The 21,613-nt window shown below is 38.6% G+C and overlaps 1 protein-coding gene across 1 annotated transcript in view; it reads left to right on the forward strand.

Annotated features, from left to right (window-relative positions):
• The window catches only part of TMEM161B (transmembrane protein 161B), a 45,135-nt gene that overhangs the window by 15,759 nt on the left and 7,763 nt on the right, over nucleotides 1–21,613 (forward strand). Inside the window, exons 4-11 of the mRNA XM_032213784.1 lie at nucleotides 1,339–1,436; nucleotides 2,971–3,127; nucleotides 11,423–11,574; nucleotides 11,989–12,049; nucleotides 16,421–16,561; nucleotides 17,550–17,663; nucleotides 18,082–18,256; nucleotides 19,996–20,092. Coding sequence (XP_032069675.1) covers nucleotides 1,339–1,436; nucleotides 2,971–3,127; nucleotides 11,423–11,574; nucleotides 11,989–12,049; nucleotides 16,421–16,561; nucleotides 17,550–17,663; nucleotides 18,082–18,256; nucleotides 19,996–20,092 — 995 coding nt within the window. The remainder of the gene's footprint in view (nucleotides 1–1,338; nucleotides 1,437–2,970; nucleotides 3,128–11,422; nucleotides 11,575–11,988; nucleotides 12,050–16,420; nucleotides 16,562–17,549; nucleotides 17,664–18,081; nucleotides 18,257–19,995; nucleotides 20,093–21,613) is intronic.

The following is a 21,613-nucleotide window of genomic DNA, read 5'->3' on the forward strand; positions in this document are numbered from 1 at the left end:
CTCCAATAAATTATAACGACTAGACAGTAGGTTTTCTAAAGGAAAGTTTAGATACCAATTGCTCCTGAGAATATAGTAGATCCTTGAGTACCTTGTTTTATTTGTTATGGAACAGTTATAATTGTATTAAAAATAAATTAACAAAGGTAAAAGAGGACATTGGAGGATGCTTGGTATGCAAGGTGATTTTGGCTATTCTTCAGAAGAATTTGTTATAGACGAATCATTGATAAAGCCCGTGAGTTTTAAGGTGTGACTCCAAGAGCATCTTTAGGAGCTTTTGTGTTCTTGGTTCCTAGAATTTTATAACTTAAATTATTAATTTTTTATTGCCTAATTTCATTTCTTGCCACTCAGCAAGAGTTTCCAGAATTTTATGAGTGGCTTTGTACATATACTTATGAAAAATTCTAGCATAAAAATGGAAAGATATTATGATGCTCATTAGTTCAACTCAGTTAAATAAATTCAAGTTCATTTGCACATGTTTGCAGATATACCCAATTAGATAAAGCTGAATAGCAGTGTCTCTGTTTTCAGTCTTTAGACTCACAGATCCGTTTTCTTTTCAGCAAATAAATTTGATAGCATTTCTGTCTAGTGAATAACATAATATTGAAAGTAGCTTTATTAAAAGCTATTAAATACTCATTGAGTTGTTTGTCATCCTCCTTTTTTCTTATCTTCATTGATTCTTTTCAAGGGTGAGTGAGAAGAAAAAGGAGCAAAGAATATTCTTTTGCGTTATTATACCCTAATTCCAAACTCTTCAACTTTTTCTTATTTTCTGTGATTGCTGTATAATTATGTGGGAGCCCAAGAATTCAAGCTCCTAATAATATGTGTTTGTCCCCTGTGGTAGCTTTTTAGAAGAAAATGTTAAGATAGATGGATAGATATGAGTTAGATGATCATATGCTCTGGTCCTTGTTCATTCTCAAACTGCTTATTTGTTGCTTCATGGGGTTGTTAGAGAAAAATTTGAGTTTGATTACATTCATCTGATGTTGTTGTATTTAAACTCAGTTTGTTCCTCTCACAATTACAATATATCAGTGAAGAAGATAAGGTTCAAACTCTTCATCCTGAAAATAAATAAAAAAAATAGTAGAATCTCATTTTCTTAAGTTGTTGAATGGGCTGTATAATCAACCTTGTCTCAGAGCTACTACTATTGTTAGCAGAAGCTGAACTGGAGACGGCTTGCAACTCATCCCATTATTTTTCTTTATAAAAGGCGGTGTTTGTGTCTCATGCTACTTTTTAAGTAGCAATTTTAGAGTCTCAGTAAGAGCTGATGTAATATTGACAGTTTTTAATATATGTTTATCTCAACAGGAAGTACAATGGTCACATTGAAAACAAGCCATTAACTATTCCTAAAGACATTAATCTTCATCTGGAAACAAAATCTATCACTGAAATAGATGCATTGGGTAAGGGATAATACATTGAATCATGATAAAATGTTGGGTTCCTGAGCATTTGTTGTTTTTGGAATATCTTTTTATTCCCATATTTAAAAAAGGACAAATGCTACAGTTTGAGAATCCACGTACTAGTATTTTAAGCAGTCATAAAATAATTGAAAAATCCATTAATACGCTTAATTCATCTCCATGTGTTTAACTTTTATTTTAAGCTGTCCTTGGCTTATTTGAACTTTCTACGTAGAGGGAATATTTCAAATGTAAATGCCAAATTTTCCCTTTGAATTTCAAATATTTAATTATTGTACAATAAAGGTTGCTCAATTCTAACAGATTCTGAAAGGAATACAAACATGTCAAAATAAATCATATTGATTCAGTAATAGATGCATGTAAGTAAATACTGTTATGAAAAGTAGGTAGTGTATTTATTGGTTCATTTAGTTGATGAGAATTAAGGGTCTTCCTTGTGATTTGTCTGAGTGAAAAACTGCACTCTGGAAGCAAAAATGTTCATCCTCAGTGGTGAAATTCATTTTTTTTATTACCGGTTCTGTGGGTGTGGCTTGGTGGGCATGGCAGGGGAAGGATACTGCAAAATCTCCATTTCCACCCCACTCTGGGGCCAGCTGGAGGTGATATTTGCCTGTTCTCGGAACTACTCAAAATTTCCGCTACCGGTTCTCCAGAACCTGCTGAATTTTACCCCTGGTTCATCCCATAGAGATATGAAAGTAGCAATATTTTTCTCATTAAGGAATTTTGAATTGCCACAAAATGTCATCCAGCTTATCCATTAACTGGGAAAGATTATTATACAAAAGTTTCTTTTAACTATTGGATCCCAAAAAAGATCCCTAGAAGGGAGTTTAGAGCAGTGTTTCTCAACTTCAGCAACTTTATGATGCATGGACTTCCTCTCTCAGAATTCCCCAGCCAGAAGCCCATGCATTTTAAAGGTCCTTTAAAGTTTAGAGGGATGTATATCTGTGTTATTTTTATATTAGAGGAGAATATTACATAATCAATTGTCATAATAAACCACCACCTTCAAGCTATGCACTGACTTAATGAGCTTTAGTAAATTTGAATACAGGGTTTTGAGTCCATACAAAAATAACTTGATGAAATGTGAAATTAATGCAATATTTTGGTTAAAGATAGCATCTTTTTTCCACATTTATTTAAGTGATGCTTGAATCTATATCTAAAACTTTTGATATACTTTTTGAGATCAAATTACCTGATTGTTCCATTTGTAATATTTTTGAAACATCTGGGAATATATGAGACCATATTTATTATGAGTATACTGTTACAGATGGGTGATCTGAACTTGGGTGTGGGGCATTCCATAGGGCAAGACATACCTTGGTCCAATATAAGTGCATCACTTATTTGATGAGACGTATGCCAACCCTTTCAGTTTTTGTTTGATGGAGACTGATAGTATCACAGATGTTCAGGTCTGTGCCCTGAAGACAGTTTATAAGTATCTGTATGTTTATTTCAACTACTAAACATCCACTTTTGATTTTAGCCTTGCATTATTTTCCTGAATATCAGTGGTTGGTGGACTTCACAGTGGCAGCTACAGTGGTTTATTTGATAACTGAAGTTTACTATACTTGGATGAAGCCTTCACAAGAAATGAATATCAGCATAGTCTGGTGTTTTCTCGTTCTCGCTTTTGCAATGTATCCTTTTAAAGTGTTCTGGGACTTCTGTTTAACTTTCAAATTGGGTTCCAATCCAAAAAATCACGATTTTTTCCCCTTGCAGTCGATTTCCCCTTCTGCACCATTTTTTTTGTAAGCGCCAAATTTCCAAAATTAGGTTCTGGTCACAACCAACTCGGTTTGTGACCAAAGTTATGAAACCAATTATGGTCGTGACCAGAACTTCTACTGTATTCAATATTTCATAAACCTTGATCCTACTGAAAATAAGGAATTTCAATTTCTTATTTTACAGATGATATACAATATATTACCAATGTATATTGATTACTTTAATGTAAAATTAAATTGGTTGATGTAAATAAAGCATCTATGAAATATCTAAATACTATTAAATATTCAGGTTTATTTGAAGCTGCTAAAGCTTTCAGAACATATTTTTCTATCAGTACAAGTTTTAATTCTACATACATCACAAAGGTAATATTCAAAAAATAACTACGCAAAAAGTTGCTAATCAAAGCTTCTGGTAGATAGTATATTGCATGGGACATGTATATTTCCAGTCCTCATAATAGCAAGTCTTAGAACAATGTTTCTCATTTGTTTTGCCTGTGATCCCTCTTCTAAGCTTTTTCTCCAGGTCCCATTACTAGATATGGACTATCTAGTTTTCTGGCATTGGCAAGAGAGTATTTGCAGTATAAAATTTGTGTGTGTGTCTGTGTCCCACTTGACATGTTTTTCATCTGTGGCCTTCTTTAAAATAATCTAAATAGTCAAGGGGCCATATGACCACAATTTGAGAACCATCATCTTAGACTTCTATGATCATTTGTATTCTTTCAGGAAACTACTACATTCCCTCTATTCTTTAGAGAGCTGCTGTCTTTACACTTAGTATCATTTTTTCTTCCTCTGAATGTTCATGACGCATTTCTTCTGCAAAAGTTGTGGTGGCTGGTTCTCAATTTCTATAATCCATATCCTGCTTCTATATACCTCTTAGACACTGCTTTCTTTGTTGATGTACTGTATGTTCCTTATGGAAACTTGTCTTCTATGTCAGCTCTGGCTGACAGCAGATCATTCACTGGCTGTCTTAAAATATGCAGCAGAAAGAAGAGAGATAGGGCTAGATTTGACTTTAGTGTGTGTTTTTATAGCTGATACATTCAGGAGGGATCACGAGTGTTACTTTTGATTGCTTACTCAATTCTGACTATAAATAAAACAAATGCCCTAGTCTGAAACACTTCCTAGACTCAAGAAACCCCAATCCACAAAGCGTGTAGATATTTGTATGAATCTGAATTCAATCTTAGTATATGGCAATAAAAATATATTATCAATTTTGATGTCATACAGTTTTTTGTTGTTGAACAATTATTTTATATTTTAAAAATGAATTTCATAATATCCATATAACAGTAATTTGTAAATTTCTTATTTGTTTAAAAGAGTCAAGGGTTTCTTCATATTATAATTTAAAACATTTAAAAATCTTTTTAAAAGGACCATACTATGATTAATAAAAGTAAAAGTAAAAAAGACTATTATGTTTCATATGTATATTCAGCCACCTGATATTGTTAAATGCTGTACTTTCTAATATTTTCCAGTGGAAGAGAGGGAGTGGTCACGTGTGGGTATTCTCAAAGCCTGATTGATCCAAAGGCTGAGAGTAAACTTCTTAAATACTCCTGCCTTCCATTCTTGCCCAGTTTCCTCTCAGTCTCTTGGTCCAAGCACTGTTTGTTCCTAGGTAGGAATATTTTTTTTTTTTTTATCAATCTGGATTTTAATTGGATTTAATTGGAGACTTCAAATTGATTCAAATTCTAAACTGCAGCTGCGGCCTAAGGGACAGTCCTTTCTGCCTCGGGCGGTCGGGGAGGGCCCTATGGGGCGCCCTTCCTTCCCTCCACGGGCCCAGAAGCTTTAGTCCTATTCCTGGGACTGCGGGGGTGCTATGCTCCAAGGAGTTGCTGTAGAGAGGCTGCCTTTTTTCTGCTGCCGGCTGGGGAGAGCTGGGTGATTATTAAAAGTGCCTTGAGGCACGCGCGAGCAGCCTGCGGAGCCGCTGCTTGATTCGGGCAGCTGCCATGCTCCACGCCTCATCATTTTGACGCAAGCCTGGTCCCCTTGGGGAGGGGTGCGTGCCTGTGTGCTGAGGGGCCCCCAGCGTCTACGAGGCTTGTCTTTGCTCCGAGATGCTGGGCGCGACCTGAGGACTTGCTACGGCCCCCATTTTTAGCGCCAGCGGTTTCTAAGCTCCGGAAGCCATTTTGTTTAGCGCCACGTGCGCGGGGCCTGTTTCTTTTCCCGTGCGGCCATTTTGAAAAGGCTAGGCTGGAGTGCTTGTCCTTACTTGGCTAGACCCAGTCAAGGCCCAGGTTCCGGTGTGGCCTACAGAGGCCTGGTGCCCATCACCCTGTTGCTTCAGGACACGTAAGTGGGGCAATGGAGGAGGGCTCAGAAATCCAATGGCCAGTTGTAGGGTCCTTTGGTGGTGGAAGAAGGGCTGGGGCAGGGGCCTAGAACCCAGGATCCCCCAGCCAGGCCTCTAGCGGCTCATCGCCCCTCTAGGGCTCCTACGGGGGAGGAGGCCAGGAGGCACAAGGCCCTGGAAAAGATTTTTGCCAGGGCTGAGAGGCAGGCCAAGTCAGCCGGGCCTACCTCTACCAGCAGATGCAGGTCACCAATCAGGCCCACCTCTGCTCATTCCTTTCCTAGGGGGTTCAGTCCATTTTCTCCCTCTGCCTCCCCAACTAGATCCCATAGCTATTCCAGACGGAGGGGATCTCCTTCCCCCTCCCCCTCGGTTTCTCCAGGATTAGCAAGGGATAGCTCTGGAGGGGACGTCTAGAGAGCATTATTCAACCCACAAGTTGGCACCTCAGGGCCCTAGTTCTCGTTATAGGGACATGGAGGATTTGGAACACCACCCTGAAGGAATCAAAAGGCTTATTTCTGCAGCCATCTCACGGGGCATTGCCCAGCGGGACAGGAGTTCCCATTCATCTAGGTCTCAGGGGGGTCAGGCCGTCTCCAGTATAGGGCTCCCTCTCCTTCCATGGTTAGCAAGGGTTCTGTCATGGGGGAGGAGAATCTTCAGGATGTGGGATTTTCGGAGGACGAGAATGCGCCCCCCCCCCCGATCCTCCTCCTTCGGGCCTATTTCTTCCAGCCATGTTCAAGACACTCCTGAACAAGATGAGGAAAACCACCAAGATTGGGACTGGGGATTCCACGGTGCCCCCGCCTAGGGATCCAGACAAGGCCATGTTTTCTAACACGGCCACAAACAAGGAGAAGATTCCAGCCCCTCCTTTGTTTATGGAGGTCCTAACCAACCAGTGGGCCCGACCTTCCAATTTTTCCAACCCTGGAAGTAATGACCGTCGTTTCTACAACATGGAGCAGGCCTTTGCCCAGGCCATTCAATTGCCCACTGTTGACACCCCGGTTGCTGCTTTGGTCTCTTCTTCCCTGGTGGTGTCCGGGGATGCAGCGGACAAGTTGAAACCTGAGGATAAGCACGCTGAGCTTACCTTGAGGAAGAATTTCAACGCCACTGTCTGAGCCATTAAGTCCGTGGCAGCAGCCTCGTATTTTAATTGCACCACGATCATGTGGCTCCGCCAGCTCCAAGATCGCATCCCAATCCAGGATGAGCGCCTCCACCAGGATCTTACCAAGATTATTGTGGCCTCTCAATTCTCCGATGATGCGACCTTGGACACGGTCAAGTTCGCATCCAGCGCCTTGACCACCTCGGTTGCTTCCCGTCACCTGTTATGGCTTCGTAACTGGCAGATGGATAACAAGGCCAAGTGGAATCTGGCAGCTGACCCCTTCAAGGGCCCCAATCTCTTTGGGGAGGCTCTCGACCCATTCTGGTCAAAAATAAGGACAAAAAGAAAGTCCTTCCGTCCAGCACTAAAAAGGCGGAGTCTTGGACTCATCCTTACCATAGGCCGTCGTACAGGGCTCCCGACTTTGACCATCATCAGCGTTTTTCTTCTTTCAGATCAGACAGGCAATTTTCTCGATCGTCCTATCAGGACAGGAATAGGTTCCAGCATCAGTCCTCAGCCCCTCGGGCATTTATGAAGGTGCTGGCAGCATTGGCGGCTCATCTGCACTTCATCCTGATGAGACTCCAATGCTACCTGGATGATGTCCTAGTCCAGGTGGGGTCATTTCCTCGGGCAGTCTCAGACCTCCGACTCACCATTCGGAGTCTTCAATCTCTAGGGTTTTTGGTGAACTTCCCCAAGAGCCATCTGTCCCCTTCCATGCACATCCTTCACCTAGGGACAGTCATAGACTCCGTGTCGGGGGTGGTCCATCTGTCCCGAGACTGTCAGACGAGTCTGCGTCAGCTCACAGAAAAAGTTCGCAGAAGTCGGTTAGTTTCAGTCCTCACATCACAGTTGTTAGGCAAGATGGTCTCTTGTATAGGGATAGTCCCGTGGGCCAGACTTCACCTCCAGCCCCTTCAGTGTGAGCTCATCCCTTTCCAGAGGGGAAGGATGAGCAACGCTCTTCGGACCCTCTGTCTCCCGGCGGGGGTCCGGTCCTCCCTCAGGTGGTGAATCTCCCCAGCCATTCAGCAGGGCTGCTCCTTCTGGGAGCCGGACAGGGTGACCAGGACCACGGATGCGAGTCTGTTCAGTTGGGGAGCCCTGGTGGGCTCTCGCTTGGCTCAGGGCAGGTGGACGGCTTCAGATCTCCGACATAATATAAATTGGTTGGAACCGAAGGCAGCGCCTAGCCTTGCAACATTTCCGGACTTCCGTGGAGAGCTGTCATGTGCTACTCCTGATGGACAATGTGGCCACCAAAGCCCACATAAATCGTCAAGGGGAGACTCACTCTCAGGCTCTCTGGCTGGAGGCCCTGAGGCTCGGCACCTGGGTGGAGAGGCACCTGTCGTCCTTGGTGTTGGAGCACATCTCCAGTCTATCCAACCACCAAGCGGACTGGCTGAGTCGGGCGACCCTGGACAATGGCGAGTGGCAGTTCCACCCAGCCTTGTTTCGGGGGATCTGTCGGAGGTTTGGCTCCCCTCTGGTGGACCTCTTTGCCACTCCAGTCCCGATCTGCAGGGGGCACGGATGCCCTCTGGAGCAAGTGGCCTCCGGGCCTGCTTTATGCCTTCCCTCCCATCCACTCAATCCGGAGACCCTCAGGAAGGTGGTAGTGGAGAGGGCTCTAGTCATCGTTGTGGCCCCTTTTTGGCCCAGGAGGCACTGGTTTGTGGATCTAGTCCAGCTGTCCATAGCTGCTCCGTGAAGGATTCCGCAGAAGGAGGTGGTCTTGCGCCAGGGGGTCCTGATTCACCCGGAGCCCCAGTGGCTCCATCTGACCGCCTGGCTCTTGAACGGCGACTCCTGAGGAAGGCTAACCTGTCCTCTGGGATCATTCACACCATCGAGGCTTCCAGACGACCCGGATTTACAACTCCACCTGGGCTGCCTTCGTTAGGTGGTGCTTCCCGCTAGGGCCACTATTCCCAACGTCTTGGACTTTCTGCAGAAAGGCCTGGATGATGGACTGTCACACAACACCCTGTGCTGTCAGGTGGCGGCTCTGTCTTTGGTCTTGGGGGTGTAGGGTCTTCCTCTGTCACGTTCCTCTAATCAAGCTTTTTCTTAAGGGGGACGCTAATCTCAGGCCTCCCCCATCCACAGGTTTCCTTCATGGGATCCGCCCCTAGTTCTCAGGGCCTTGACGGGGCCTCCGTTCAAACCTCTCCGGTCTGTTCATCTGAGATTCTTGTCTAATCCATATCTCATTTATTATCTTTTATTTATTAAAAGTCTATTAAGAACCAAAATAATTATATATTAAGTTTAAACAAAACTTAATTTTTCCCCTTACTTACAGAGTATCTTGTCATCTTTTATAAAAATATAAAGAAAAAAGCTCTACTTTTCCCCCTATCTGTAAACAAATTTTTCAAAACCTCATCAAACTTAATTAAGGTAAATAAACATTAGTACTATTAGAAGTAATATATTTAAAATTTTAGTCTTAATCCCAAATTATTTTTTTCTCTTCATCTCTTCTCAATTTTAATAGCTTATCATTTTGTCTAAAAAATGCAACAAAATTTGTCTTATTCCCATGTTTTCCCATGTTTTATATGAAAATGAATTGTTAAAGCCTTATCATTCAGTTCTAGTCCAGAAAAAAAACCCCTCTAAAACTGCTAGAAAAGAAAAGAATCATATATATCTTAATCTTGGTTGAATAAGCCAGCTTTGTAAACCTTAATTTTTATTTTTTTTATTGAAAATTTTGAAAAAAAAACTTTTACAAATGTTTATTTCCCTCCCCCTACCCTCCCCACCCCAACCCCACCTCCATTAAGGTCTTAATATTCCTTTGGGGCCATATCCCCAAAATCGATCTCTTCTTTCTCTCCGTGTCTTTTCATAGGAATTCCTTCTTAACATATCTCTGTTGTAAATTCAAAATAAAATTGTCCCAAATCACTTTTCTGAGTTAAAATGCACATATCCAAGTAACACTTCTGGTTTATTATTTATGTGTCCCTTTTAACTACCAAAACATTCACCTTTTTCATCTTTAAATTCTGTAAAATGTCTACCAGTATATTTCTTGTATTCTATCAATTTTAAATCTACATCCAATACAGTCTAGGTTTCATGTTCCAAAAGTGTTTTTCGAAAGATAACTGGACTTTCTTTGTTTCTTTGAAAAGACTGAAGCTTCTTCAGTTTGGGACAACCATGATCTGGATGATTGAGAATCTCCATTTCGATTTTCAGTTATCTCAATTCATTTTAATTTTCTTCTATCTCTTTCTTTTAAGCTCATTTTTATTGTACAGTGGGGCAAAAAAGTATTTAGTCAGCCACTAATTGTGCAAGTTCTCCCACTTAAAAAGATGAGAGAGACCTGTAATTGACATCATAGGTAGACCTCAACTATGAGAGACAAAATGAGAAAACAAATCCAGACAATCACATTGTCTGATTTGGAAAGAATTTTTTTGCAAATTATGGTGGAAAATAAGTATTTGGTCACCTACAAACAAGCAAGATTTCTGGCTCTCACAGACCTGTAACTTCTTCTTTAAGAGGCTCCTTTGTCCTCCACTCATTACCTGTATTAATGGCATCTGTTTGAACTAGTTAGCAGTATAAAAGACACCTGTCCACAACCTCAAACAGTCACATTCCAAACTCTACCATGATGAAGACCAAAGACTTGTCGAAAGACACCAGAAACAAAATTGTAGACCTGCACCAGGGTGGAAAGACTGAATCTGCAATAGGCAAGCAGCATGGTGTGAAGAAATCAACTGTGGGAGTGCAAACCTCCATCCATCAGCAACGGCATTGAAGATGAAACTTGGCTGGGTCTTTCAGCATGACAATGATCCCAAACATACCGTGTATTAGTAAATCTGCCTAGGTCCATGATGGCGAACCTATGGCACAGGTGCCGAAAGTGGCACACAGAGCCATCTCTCCGGGCATGCCAGTCATTGCCCGTTGTTCTTCCAGGTACTGGTGTGCACATGCATGCAGCCAGCTGGTCTTCACGTGTGCGGGGGAGTGCAGGAAACCAGAAGAGCAGCTCCCTCTCAGTGATCCCAAGTCCTTTCCTTTATCCGGAGAGGAGATCGTGGCTTTACTTTCTTCCATGTTTGTTGTCAGCTCTGCTAAAAGCAAACTCATTTTCAATCTGCTGTTGCTTTAGCCGAAGTTAATCTTATGGTACATTTTGAGCAAATTAGGACTAAGGTTCCCCGCCACCCCGAAGAATTCATGTTCCACATAATAGCTGGTTTCTGAAGACCTGCACATGATATTATTCCTTCTCCCCAAGAATGCAGTCTTTTTTTCTCTACAGCATCCAATTTTAAAATTTTTGCTAAATGAAAAACAAGTTCTAGTCTTCTTTGGATATAAAGTAGATTTGATTTTAGTGGGGTTTTCTTTTATGCGTAGTATACAAGACAGTTTATTGGTTTTTTTAAAAAAATGTGCACTAAAACACATTTGTATACAGTCCAGAATATTTTAGATTGTTTGGCTAAAATTTAGCAATGTGATTTTATAATTTTTTCAAAAATATGAGGAATTGGCATTAACCTTTTAAGAGCCTGAAAAACTACTACTCCCCCCTCTTGAAAAAAATAGGGGCAAAATTAATTTATGACAATGTGTATAATTTTCCCTATAGACCTGCCTCTCTTAATGTTAGCATTTGGTTTCAAATATTTTTATTTAGAATTGTATGGAAAAAAAATTCCTTGACCCTTATATATAGCAAAATATTGTTCTCACTAACTACACACTACTTTAAAGTTGAAGAGGGAGGAGAAAGATCAGTCTGTGTAACCTTTGGCTTCTTTTTCTTTGTCAAAGCTATGGTAATTCTGATTGTAACAGAAAACTATTTGGAGTTTGGACTTGAATCAGGTAATATTTTGATGTTCTTATGGACAAATATTTAGCAATTTTAACAGTAAATATTTTAACAGGTAATATTTTTAAAAATGCCAATATTTTTTATGTTTTCAAATCTTTTATTTCATATTTTTCCCATTACTATTACAGGGATGATATATTTTTCTACAAATTATAAATATTCTTATGTTAAGACCGCATAACTATCAAATTGTTATTGGACTATATTCTTTTGTAAAAATGGTGTTATTGTCTAATAATAATGTATTACACTTTCAAATAGCATTTTGATTTTACACATAGCAATTGATATTCTAGATTATGCATAGCTGAATTGATATTTCTGCTTAACTATTTAAAACTATTCTATTTTTTCCACATTAGCAATCTAATACTCTGTGTTTACTGTCTATATTCTATCTACAGGTTTCTCCAATTTTTCAGAAAGTGCAGTGCAATTTTTTGAAAAACAGGGGTTGGAATCCCAGTGAGTATAAAACACAATATTAAAGATAAAAATATATTATCATCAAAAACTTATCCTTGTAATATTTTTCAGAATTATGGATCCTTTAATTCAGAATCACATCTGCAATATCTGAAAGTACCATATTTTTTGGACTATAAGACACACTTTTTTGTCCCCCCAAAAGGGGTGAAAATGTCTGTGCGTCTTATAGATCCGAATATTGCTGGAGCCCTACCCAGTCACCAGCCATTTTTTGTTCTTCACAAGCTCCTTTTTCAGACCCCCAAAATAGGCCAAAAAAGCCTCAAAAATGGGTAGAAAAAAGGCTGGAAAAGGGCTGGAAAAAGAGCCAAAAATGAGGTGCAGAGAGGCCAAAACCCTTTTTGTTGTTGTTTTCCTCTTCTAAATTTAGGTGCATCTTATAGTCAGGTGCATTTTATAATCTGAAATATATGGTATGTCAAAAATGTACATTCTGTTCAGGACAACAGTTTTTGGTTGCTTCTGTCTTAAATGCAGGTATCCTGTCATTGTATGCTTATATGGAGACATAATTGTATTTTATATAAAAAATAATAATTGTGCATTTTGTAATGACATGTATAATGCAAACAATTTCAATTATTAGGCAAATTAGAAGTAGCATAAATAAGTAATAAAATTATTAGTAATTGGATGTTCAGCTAAATATCACAGTGCAAAGTAATTTAGAATAGAAGATCTGTCAATTACCCCTTCCCTTTCCCCCCCATATACCTTTTTAATCTGGCCATTTTATTTTATTCCCTCTCAAATTCTGTCAGTATTTTGTGCTCACTAATAATGCTCAGTTGTGATTCGGTTTCTGATCCAATCTTTTAAGGCTCCTGGTTCTTGTTCTTTGGCACATTAATGCAATACAATACAATAGCAGAGTTGGAAGGGACCTTGGAGGTCTTCTAGACTAACCCCCTGCCTACGCAGGAAACCCTATACAGTTCCCGACAAATGGCTATCCAACATCTTCTTAAAGACTTCCAGTGTTGGGGCATTCACAACTTCTGGAGGCAAGCTGTTCCACTGATTAATTGTTCTAACTGTCAGGAAATTTCTCCTCAGTTCTATGTTGCTTCTCTCCTTGATTAGTTTCCACCCATTGCTTCTTGTTCTACCCTCAGGTGCCTTGGAGAATAGTTTGACTCCCTCTTCTTTGTAGCAACCCCTGAGATATTGGAACACTGCTCTTATGTCTCCCCTAGTCCTTCTTTTCATTAAACTAGACATACCCAGTTCCTGCAACCGTTCTTCATATGTTTTAGTCTCCAGTCCCCTAATCATCTTTGTTACTCTTCTCTGCACTCTCTTTAGAGTCTCCACATCTTTTCTACATTGTGGTGACCAAAACTGAATGCAGTATTCCAAGTGTGGCCTTACCAAGGCATTATAAAGTGGTAATAACACTTCACGTGATGTTGATTCTTTCCCTGTTTAGAACTGTGTTGGCTTTTTTGGCAGCTGCTGAACACTGCTGGCTCATATTTAAATGATTGTCCACTAGGACTACAAGATCCCTGTCACAGTTACTAATATTGAGGAAGGTACCACCTATACTGTACCTGTGCATTTCGTTTTTCTTGCCTAAATGTAGAACCTTATTCTTTTCACCATTGAATTTCATATTATAGGATAGTGCCCAATGTTCAAGTTTGTCAAGATCATTCTGTATCTTAAGCCTGTCTTCTGGAGTGTTGGCTATTCCTGCCAGCTTGGTGTCATCTGCAAATTTGATGCGTTCCCCATTTATTCCCTCATCCAAATCACTGATGAAGATGTTGAAGAGTACTGGGCCTAAAACAGAGCCTTGGGATATTCCACTGCATACTTCTCTCCATGTAGATGCTGTTCCATTGAGGACTACACGTTGAGTGCGGTTGGTCAGCCAGTTACCAATCCATCTAGTGGTGATGCTGTCCAACCCACATTCTTCTACTTTATCTAGTAGTAGGTTATGGTCTACCTTATCAAATGCCTTACTGAAGTCCAAGTAAACTATATCGATGACATTTCTCTGGTCCACTAATTTTGTCACTTTGTCAAAGAATGCAATAAGATTAGTCTGGCATGTTCTTTTTTTGACAAACCCATTTTGGCTTTTGGCTATTACTTTGTTTACTTCTAGGTGTTCGCTAATTCATTGCTTGATTATCTTTTCCAGAATATTTCCTGGTATTGAGGTCAGGTGATAGGTCTATAGTTTCCTGGATCTATTTTTTCTCCTTTTTTGAAGATGGGAACCACACCAGCTCTTTTCCAGTCCTCTGGCAGTTCCAGTGCTCCAGGAACTCTGAAAGATATATTTCAGTGGTTCTGAGATCTCATCTTCCAGTTGCTTCAGAACTCTGGGGTGTAATCTGTCCGGTCCTGGTGATTTGAACTCGACTAGGGTAGACAGGTGTTCACTTACCATTTTCTTCCCTTTTTCAATTTGTGTTCCTAATCTGATTTTTGTGGTGCTGTTTTTTGATAGGTTGAACTGTTTTATCCCTTTGTGTAAAGGCAGATGTAAAAAATGAGTTAAATAGTTCTGCTTTCTCCCGGTTGCTTGTCACCTTCTTGTCACTTTTTCCCAACAATGGACCAATTGTTTCCTTAACCTTTTTCTTGTTTTTAACATGTTGGAAGAAGCTTTTTTTGTTATTTTTTACTTTTGTGGCAAGTCTTTCTTCATTGTGAACCTTAGCTTTCCTTACTTCATCTTTACAGGCTCGGGCTATTTGCTGATATGCTGTCTTAGTTATGTCCCCCTCTTTCCACTTTTTATACTTATCTTTTTTGTCTTTCAATTTGTCAGAAAGTTCTTTATGCAGCCATGCTGGTTTCTTTTGGGAGCTGTTATTTTTCTTATTCATTGGTATTGTGCTAGACTGAGCTTTTGTAATCTCATTTTTCAAAATTTCTCAAGCTTCTTGAGTTGTTTTCCCCTTGAGGATTCTCATCCATGGAATTCTCCCCAAACCCTCTCTAAGTTTATTGAAAATAGCTCTTTTAAAATCAAAGATATTAATATGTTCTTGTTTTAGATAAGCACCAGTACTCCACAACTTTTTAGTTCATAGCAAAAGTCAATACATCTGCATCCTTGCTTACTTATCCTGGCACAGCACACAATTAGAAGGACCTTTGTATTTGAATTTGCTCTCTTGATTATTTTCATCAGAGGATATGTAAGACACATAATGAGGAAAAATCTGATGGGAGCCCCTACCTGTCTCTTTTCAGTGTAAGATCTTAAATAGTTTTATTTGAGTCAGTCTGTCTGTCTGTTTATCTATCTATCTATCTATCTATCTATCTATCTATCTATCTATCTATCTATCTATCTATCTATCTATCATGACTCACTGGAGAAGAGCCTAATGCTAGGAAAGACTGAGGGCAAAAGAAGGGGAAGACAGAAAATGAGGTGGCTGGATGGAGTCACCATCCAGCCACCAGTAGGCATGAACTTAAATGGACTCTAGAAGATGGTAGAGGATAGGAAGGCCTGGAGGAGCGTTGTCCATAGAGTCTTGATGGGTCAGACACTACTTCGAACTAACAACACAAATCTATCTATCACCTGTCTACTATCTAATATATATAGCTGCCCATCTTGCAGAACAAGCAACTGGGTGGCTTACAAATTAAAACAAGAAATACTTAATCATCACAATATTAACAATTAAAATAGAAAAACTGAGCTGAAATAAAAGGTAGACGAAAAGATTTTACCACTTCACTAAGTCACCTGTCCCCGGTGTCCCCAAGCCTCTTACCACAACTAAATCTTAAGGGACTTTTAGAGACTCAGAAGAGATGTGGCCAACTTCACCTTAGAGGGGAGAATATTCCACAAAGCGGGTGCCACTATAGAAAAACCTGTCTTGGGCCATTAAATGTAGGGAATTGAACCCATAACATACCTTCCCTGCTGGATCTGGTGAGGTGGACAGGTAAAATGAGGCAGAGGTAGTCCTTCAGATAACTTAGTCTCCTGCTATGAAAGGCTTTAAAGCTGAACACCAACATCTTGACCATAAATAGAAGCCTCTTCATGATTGTAGGATCAATTTGTGGCCAAGAATAAAATTCTGTTAGATTCAGGTGAAATTTAGGAGGCAGGAGACAGACACATAGCTTGTCAGATGGAAGCCAGTGTTTAAAGACTGTGTGCAAATATGGCCTTTTGCTACATTGCAACCATAAGTTGGTGTAAATATAACCATAGACTTCTTAAAAGTTAGAATGTTCGTTGGGTGGAGTTTTTTGTTTGTTTTGCTTCACTTTCAATCACCTATTTCTACTATTGTTAGTAGAAAAAATACTATTTTAAAATGTTAAAAAAGCTAACTGTTACTCTTTCTCTTTTAGGGGTCCTGTTTCTAAGCTAACCTTCAAACTTTTCCTGGCTATCATCTGTTCACTTATTGGAGCTTTTTTGACGTTCCCTGGTTTGAGGCTGGCTCAGATGCATCTTGATGCTTTGAGTTTAACCACCAAAAAATTCACCCAGTAAGTTAAAAGTGAATAGATTTCAACTTAAATTGTATCCTCCACTCTCAGTAGTATTATTTTTATAACATGGTTCTGTTTTTTTATGCCAAATTTCAGAATATGTTTTCTAAATTCATTGAATTTAAAATCTTAGAATGCAATTACAAATTCATAAAGAATTTTCAAAGGAAATACACTAATGGATTAAGAGAGTATGGAATAAAATAGGAATATGTTTGGATATCTAAAATGTTGAGGACTAAACTGATGAGTTCCATCCAGATATTCATCTGTTACATAGTTATATTTTAGCTATCTGAATAAAGTTCTATTTTTCTCTCCTCTCCTATTATCCATTAGTGTGTTATCTTTGATTAATCTGATCTTGGGGGAGAATGATGCTGCAAAGGCTGGGTGTCATGGCAAAAACTTCTGTTCTTCTGCCTTATCCAGATGATACTCCTTAAAGGATGGGACCCTTCCCGCCAAACCTGATAGGATGGGTAGATGTAACCTAGGTTAGTCACTCATATAATCTTCCATGTAGACTTTAAATGTCATTACCAGCATATTAAATTCACTTGAATTTTGCACTCAGATGTGGTCATAAGTTGAGGACTATATATGTAATCATTCACAGCATTCCCTTGTTCAAAGGGAGAAGCTTCCAAACTTTTCTGCAGTTGTATGCATGAGGGAATATTTGGTAATGGCAAACAAATTAGTCTTGGGGAGTTAATTTGTATTATTTATATTACACAAAACTACTTGATAAGCTTGCAAGGAATTCCAAGGTTTTCTCAAGCTCTTTAGAAATCATAAATAAATCAACATAGAATGTAGCAGAAATCAGTAAACTAGTATTTATTTAAGTATAATCTTTATTGTCATTGTACTTAAATATAATGAAATTGGTTATGTCTCTTGCTTTCAATATAGAATAGTTTAGAAATACCCTTTTTCTGTAATAATACAATGTGTTTATTTTACTTTCTGTCTCTTCCAGAACTCTGCTACATATAAACTTCCTGGCACCTCTGCTTATGGTGTTATTATGGGTAAAGCCAATTACCAAGGATTATATTATGAACCCACCATTAGGAAAAGAAAACGTGCCTTTGTAAGCTGCTTTGGAAATCTTTATTTTTAAACCTTATAAGTATAAAGGTTTAAAATGTAATATTTTTGTAGATATATTCTTATTTTTTAGAATAAGAATTAGAATAAAATAACCATAGTTTTTAGGATAAATGTTTTTAGTCTTTCTGAGGGGAAAGCAGGGCCATCTCTTCTCTATTTTTCTCTATCCATTCAGTCCCTCATGGAGACACAATCAGTTCTCCTTTCTTTGATTTCTTTTCATACATCCACATTCTCTCCTCTTGTTTATTCTTTTTCACAGGAACACATTCTCATCTGACATTCCCATCTTCTCCCCAGTATTACCTCAACAGTGTTTCTATGTGGGCTTATGGGGAGTTGGAGGAATGTGTGGAATAATATTTAGAAAATTTCTGTGTTCATTCTTTAATCTACAGAATGTCAGAAGCTACATTCGATACTCTAAGATTGTGGATTATAATTCTCCTCTGTGCTTTGAGGTTAGCCATGATGCGCAGCCATCTCCAAGCCTATCTGAATTTAGCACAGAAATGTGTGGATCAAATGAAAAAAGAAGTTGGAAGAATAAGTACTGTTGAATTGCAGAAAATGGTAAGCCTAAGGTTATAATAATCAAAAATATATATTAACAAGCCATTTCAGTTTTAATTAATGAGCATGATGCTATTTTTTAAAATTAGACTGAGACAGAATTTGATATGTTTTTCTAGAAACCACGACAATATTATTTTAGTTACTTTTAAGCTTAAGTTAGTCCGGCAGTAAGACGGATAATATCAGTTTTCATTAACTGAGTGATACTACTATTGTTTCCTTGAATATAGTTATATTTTAAATATACTCTATTTCATAAAATTGTATGCAAGTATTTTTATATAAATAGAATTGTGTGAGGCTTCCTTTGTCTTTTTCACTTTAGAAAAAGAGATTAGATATAAATAACACATGAAATTCCATTTTAAATAAGAAACAGCAAATATAAGAGCATTCTGAAATATTATCCCTTTTAGAGTAAAAGTAAATGTTTTGGGAGAAATTGGGAGGAGTACCTCTTTAATTCTTAATTTCTTTCCTTTGATTTGAGGGATTACAGTATTTTTCAGAGTATAAGAGGGTGAAAATCTGGGTACGTTTTATACACTGAATACAGCATTTTTGCCTCCTGAAACCCTGCCTCTTTCACAAAAAATGGATGTTCAGAGGGTTTGGGGGGCCTGCAAAGTGCTCCTGGGGGCCAGGGAGGGCAAAAACAAGTTAAAAGTGAGCCTTTTTTGCCCCCACCCCAAGACCTCAGGAGCACTTTGTCTCACAAAAACAAGGCATGCAGAGGGTTTGGGAGGCCTGCAGAGTGCAAAAACTTTTTTTAAAATTTACCTCTTCAAAATCTTGGTGCATTTTATAATCCAAAAATACGGTACTTATCTCCTATAGTTTCTGCCACTTCCATATATCAGACAGAGCCAGCATGCTTGGGCTGCATTAAACAGTGTAGCAGGAAGCAGGCCCATATCATGGCATCTACACTCTTCAAACCATCTGAAGTGCACCCTTCAAATCTGGCTTTATCCCCAGACATTTTGTGGGAAGTTTCAGTTATTTAATTGATCATTGTGTAGACTTCCTTTTGAATTATATGATCTGTTTTGTTATTGTTTTTATTGTTGTAAACTGCCCAGAGTTGATCACATTGGGCTGGACTTTAATAGCTAAGTAACTAAATAACAGAAAAAGTATCAAAACAGTTTGGTTTTCAAATTACTTCACTGTCTGTTTGCTTTCCAGGAGTTAGCCATGTGTGTTCATGAGCAGGAAATATACTCTTAATGCAAATTACTCACTCACTTTTCAGATTACAGAACAAGATCATTTTTATAACAGCATTGCTACAAAAACTATCTGGGATTGGATTCAGTCAAAAGAGGAATCAGAAAAAACTTTCTAGTTTTTTCAGGATTAGAAATGCATGCTAAATGGAGAGGGGGATTGAAAAGAAAATAGGAGACTGCTTGGATTAGAGTGGCATTATCTTCTACTTATTCATTCTGTTAACTCATTCTTATTCATTCTGTTTGAGTCCATATTTTAGTTCTTTAGTTCTTGAGAGAACAATTTTGATGTACTGTGGGCTGACAGGGCTGGAAGTGAAAAATGTAAGCTTTGTTCCTTTTCCAGCAGATAAGCATTGGGATCTTGAGTGGTTGATTGTCAACACATTCCATAAAAGTGTTTAATGTGGTTATACCATTAACTGTATGTGTTGTTAGCTATGATAACTTATATGATAGTATTGCCTTGCACCCCTAATTGTGCAATATTTTTGTTGACTTCAGGTGGCCAGAGTGTTTTATTATCTTTGTATAATTGCTCTTCAATATGTGGCACCTCTGGTTATGTTGCTGCACATGACTCTTCTATTAAAAACTTTAGGTAAGAAATATTCAATAAATGAAATAAAATGCTTATGGGCAGTTACTGGAAAAATTATATTTGGTGAAAAATCATTTGTAGGGGGTTCATTTTGAAAGTAGGACAAAAGTAGATGTCAAAAGTTAATTTCTTGGTTATTCATTTCTCTATTTCTATCCCATCATTCATCTTTTAATTTCTGAACCAAGATGTGCCATGAGTATTCCTATGCAATTGGAAACAAAAATGCTGCTGACTTTAGGGCATATTTCAAATACCATATTTTTCAGAGTATAAGACGCACTTTTTTCCCTCAAAAAAAAAAAAAGGCTGAAAATCTGGGTGTGTGTTATACACTGAATACAGCATTCTTTGCCTCCCAAATCTCCGCCCCTTCCCCAAAATGGCCGTACATAGCTTTTAGAAGGCTTTCAGAGAGCTCCTGGAGGTTGAGGAGGGCAGAAATGGGTGAAAAATGGCCAGTTCCCCCCCCCCAGCAGCACTCTATAAGCTTCCTAAAAGCTATGCATTGCCCCCACTTTTTTTAAAAAAAAAAAAACGGGCCCGTTTTTGTGAAAAATGGGCTGTTTTTTTGCTCACTTTTGGCCCCCCACACACCCCAGGAGCACTCTATAAGCTTCCTAAGGGCTATTCATTCCCCCCCTTTTTTTAAAGGTCCTGTTTTCACAAAAAAGGGTCATTTGGGTGGAGGTTTGCAGAGTGCAAAACCTTTTTTTTTAAAAAAAAATCCTCTTCAAAACCTTGCTGCGTCTTATTCTCTGAAAAACACGGTATATAATTGTTATTAAAGGGTCTTAAATAGAAGATAAATAAAAGTGCAAGAAAGATGGTACAGGTAGAAGTAGCTTTTAGTCTTCTTTATTATACTCATAAGTGCAATCATAAATTTACCTGTTACTCTTTGGTTATCACATAATTATCTTTTTTTTCTATAATCTGTCCTGTCTAATCATTAAAACCAAAATCATAAGTTCATTTTTTCTACTTTATGTAAAAAGTCCATAAAAGGGCTCCAATCAATAATAAACACAGATATTATCTACTCTGTGATTAAAGAAATCAGTTTAGTAATTTCAGCAAATTCTGTGATCTTCTTCAAGCCTTTTTTCCATTGTGGGTAATACCAAATCTTTCCATATTTGTGCATGCAAAAGTCTTAAAGTCAAATGTTGTCCTCCTTTAGCTATAAATGCTATATTGGCCTCTTTCCAATTGTCTGCAATCTTTCCTCCCTCTAGGATAGAATTCATATTTTGGGAAAGTTGTGAAGATTTTTTTATCAAAACATTTAGGAGAAATTGTTAATTCATCATACAGGAACCTTTCCTACTTTAATCTTTTTTATAGCTTTAGAAACTTCCCTTATTATAGATGTGTTCAGAATCTGTCTCTATTCCTTTGTAATCTTTGGTAAATTTTGTTCATTAGATATTCAGTTTTTTTTCTAGAGAGATGTCACTTTTTTATACAAATTGGGATAATATTGATGAAAGGCTTTTTGCATGCTACATTGTCATTAAT

This window comes from Thamnophis elegans, chromosome 3 (assembly GCF_009769535.1).
Source record: "Thamnophis elegans isolate rThaEle1 chromosome 3, rThaEle1.pri, whole genome shotgun sequence".
Lineage (NCBI taxonomy): Eukaryota > Metazoa > Chordata > Lepidosauria > Squamata > Colubridae > Thamnophis > Thamnophis elegans.